This window comes from Branchiostoma floridae, chromosome 13 (genome assembly GCF_000003815.2).
Source record: "Branchiostoma floridae strain S238N-H82 chromosome 13, Bfl_VNyyK, whole genome shotgun sequence".
Lineage (NCBI taxonomy): Eukaryota > Metazoa > Chordata > Leptocardii > Amphioxiformes > Branchiostomatidae > Branchiostoma > Branchiostoma floridae.
The window spans coordinates 13,559,401-13,561,909 of NC_049991.1; the positions used below are offsets into that span (position 1 = coordinate 13,559,401).

General features: G+C 42.4%; 1 protein-coding gene across 1 annotated transcript; it reads left to right on the forward strand.

The window, feature by feature from the left end:
* Nucleotides 1-22: 22 nt before the first annotated feature.
* Nucleotides 23-2,112, forward strand: LOC118429225 (3-mercaptopyruvate sulfurtransferase-like). The gene is made up of 3 exons (XM_035839686.1): nt 23-145; nt 543-659; nt 1,085-2,112. The coding sequence occupies exons 1-3, from the start codon at nt 55-57 to the stop codon at nt 1,261-1,263; spliced, it is 387 nt and encodes a 128-aa protein (XP_035695579.1). The 5' UTR covers nt 23-54; the 3' UTR covers nt 1,264-2,112.
* Nucleotides 2,113-2,509: the final 397 nt, after the last annotated feature.

Sequence of the window (2,509 nt, forward strand, 5' to 3'; positions counted from 1 at the left end):
GCGATAGCCCCTTCAGGCCCCTACACACCCGCCCTCGTGCGCGACTTCGACTTCATGACGACTAACCTGGCCGACAAGACAGCGCAGGTTGTGGACGCCCGGCCGCCTGGCAGGTTCAACGGGACAGAACCAGAACCAAGGGCAGGTCAGTGCTGTGTAACAGTGGAGTTCAAGCACCGCCAAACGACCATTCCAAATGTCTTTCAGCCTTTTAGCGTCATCGGTTGCGTGTTTGGTTTGTGACCTGACGGCCCGGCTTCGAATCCCGAGAGTCAGCATGTTGTTTCTTTCTGTTTCTAGTCATTTCTTACAACTATCAGGCCTTAGGTGTTCCGGATATGTGAACACGTTGGTGCCTGAGGAAAACAGCTGACATATAATCAACACATACAATGTTCAGCATTGGAGAAGATAAAGTTTTAAAAATACTTTCGTCCTTTTTTTCACACCCACTAATATATCTGTATGTCATATTCAACATTTCTCTTCGCTGAAGACCTGATGATGACAATTGTCTTGTTTTTACTTTTCCCTCTCCATAGACTGCGAACCTGGTCACATCCCGAACAGTCTGAACATGCCGTTCGGTAAGATCCTGGACCCGGAGAGTAAAACCGTCAAACCTCCGGAGAAACTTCGGGAAGTGTTCGCGGCTGCAGGTATGCACGTGCTCTAAGAAGTTCTTTCTGTCGAGGTAACATTAGCAAAAGCGGTATACATGCTTTTGTGTTTCTTATGTCTTTCTCACGAGTGAAACCTCTCTTATTGTATCTCTATTATTTATTTTAGGAATGTAGTCCATAACACCAGATTACAACAGGGCACAAATGTGACTGCAGATACTGAGAACATATAACAACAGTTGTGTTGGATTATCATACGCCATTTGTAGACTGTTGTAGTGATGCCAGAAGTTAGTGAGTGTGAAGGAGTAATAATGCGTTTTATAATGGCATAGTGTGAGGGGAAGATGCGATTGAAAAGGGTATCTTCTTCATAATTACAAAGAGTAATCTGAAGGCAATGTTGTTACAATGAAACCATACTTAATCGTACTTCCACCCCAATCTTCCCACCTCACCAGGTGCAGACCTATCTGGCCCGATGGTAGCGACCTGTGGTTCAGGCATGACGGCCTGCGGACTGGTGCTGGCCGCCTATCTGTGCGGGAAGGAAGACGTGCCGGTGTTCGATGGGGCATGGGTCGAGTGGTTCAAACGTGCCAAGCCGGAGAACATCATTTCTGAGGCTAAAAAAGAGTAGCGGGGTCTCAAGATTCAACAGTCAGTCCCTCATGGGATGGGGTTGTAAGTGAGCCTCGTCATTGTGTTGCCAAACAAGAGTTGCAGTATCGTAAAGTATATTTTTCCTTGTAGCTGGCACACTGCGGTTATCATAACCAGGAATGTAGAAATGCACTATCACTTGCTTCAACAGGGTCAATTTTATTGGAACAGACTAGAAATAGGACAAGAAGAAAACAGACCTTTGTGCCTTTTTATAAAGATGGACTGGGGTGACATATCGATTGAGCTTTGAAATATTTTTGACAGTTGATCGTCCAAATTTAACCGCAATAATTAAATGGTGCGGTTGCCGGAAAGATGGATGCGGCGAGCCAGTGAAGATCCTGATCACTACTATCTCTGCGACCCAATCTCTGCTTTGAGAATAGCAAGATTGGTTAAATTCTTAATTTTCAAGTTGTATGACAAAAGAAACCTGTCTGGTGTACCATAACTACATGGACCAGCCCTCAAGTACTAGTACCTCACGTGACTCAAGTTAATGGTTGTATTCTATCTGTCAAAAGAAGAGGATAAGTTGGAACAAATTATCTAAAATCCACAGCGTGTAGAACGCGCACTTGACAAAGTTGCAAAGATGTAAATTTGCTTTCAAAGCGAGTCAAAATGCAATCTGATGTACATGATCATTTGAGTTAAACTGAACAGATATATCTAAACAATTTCAGTCATTATTTAGTGACAACACTGTTTTATGTATCTAGAACTGTATACATACTCACGATTCCTGTCAATGCACGTATTGTAACGACTAGTTTTTATCACTTTCCGTCACTTGTGAATGAATAAATCATATGCAAAACGATTTTCATGCTTGCATTTCCAGCCACACGTGCAGCTATAATACATGTCCATCACATATTTACACGTGTTGATATGATAATAAGGAGTTGCATTGAATTGAATGTGACCATACAGAAGTACAACTTTCTGTGTGATAAACCATTCGGGCATTCAATACCCAACGTGTAGCTCACTGTCTATGCTAATACTACTAATAATATTGACTTTAATACATTCATCTTCACAATCCGCAGTGGTTTTCAAGCACATAGAAAACATTATGTAAATATAATGTCCTTGATGTACCAGAAATCTGGAATAGATATGCAAACGTACTAGTCACGCTGAGACATGAGTTCGAGATTCACTTTACATCTTGTAGGGGGATGGGCGCAGGAGATGCAATATCTTGTATACAT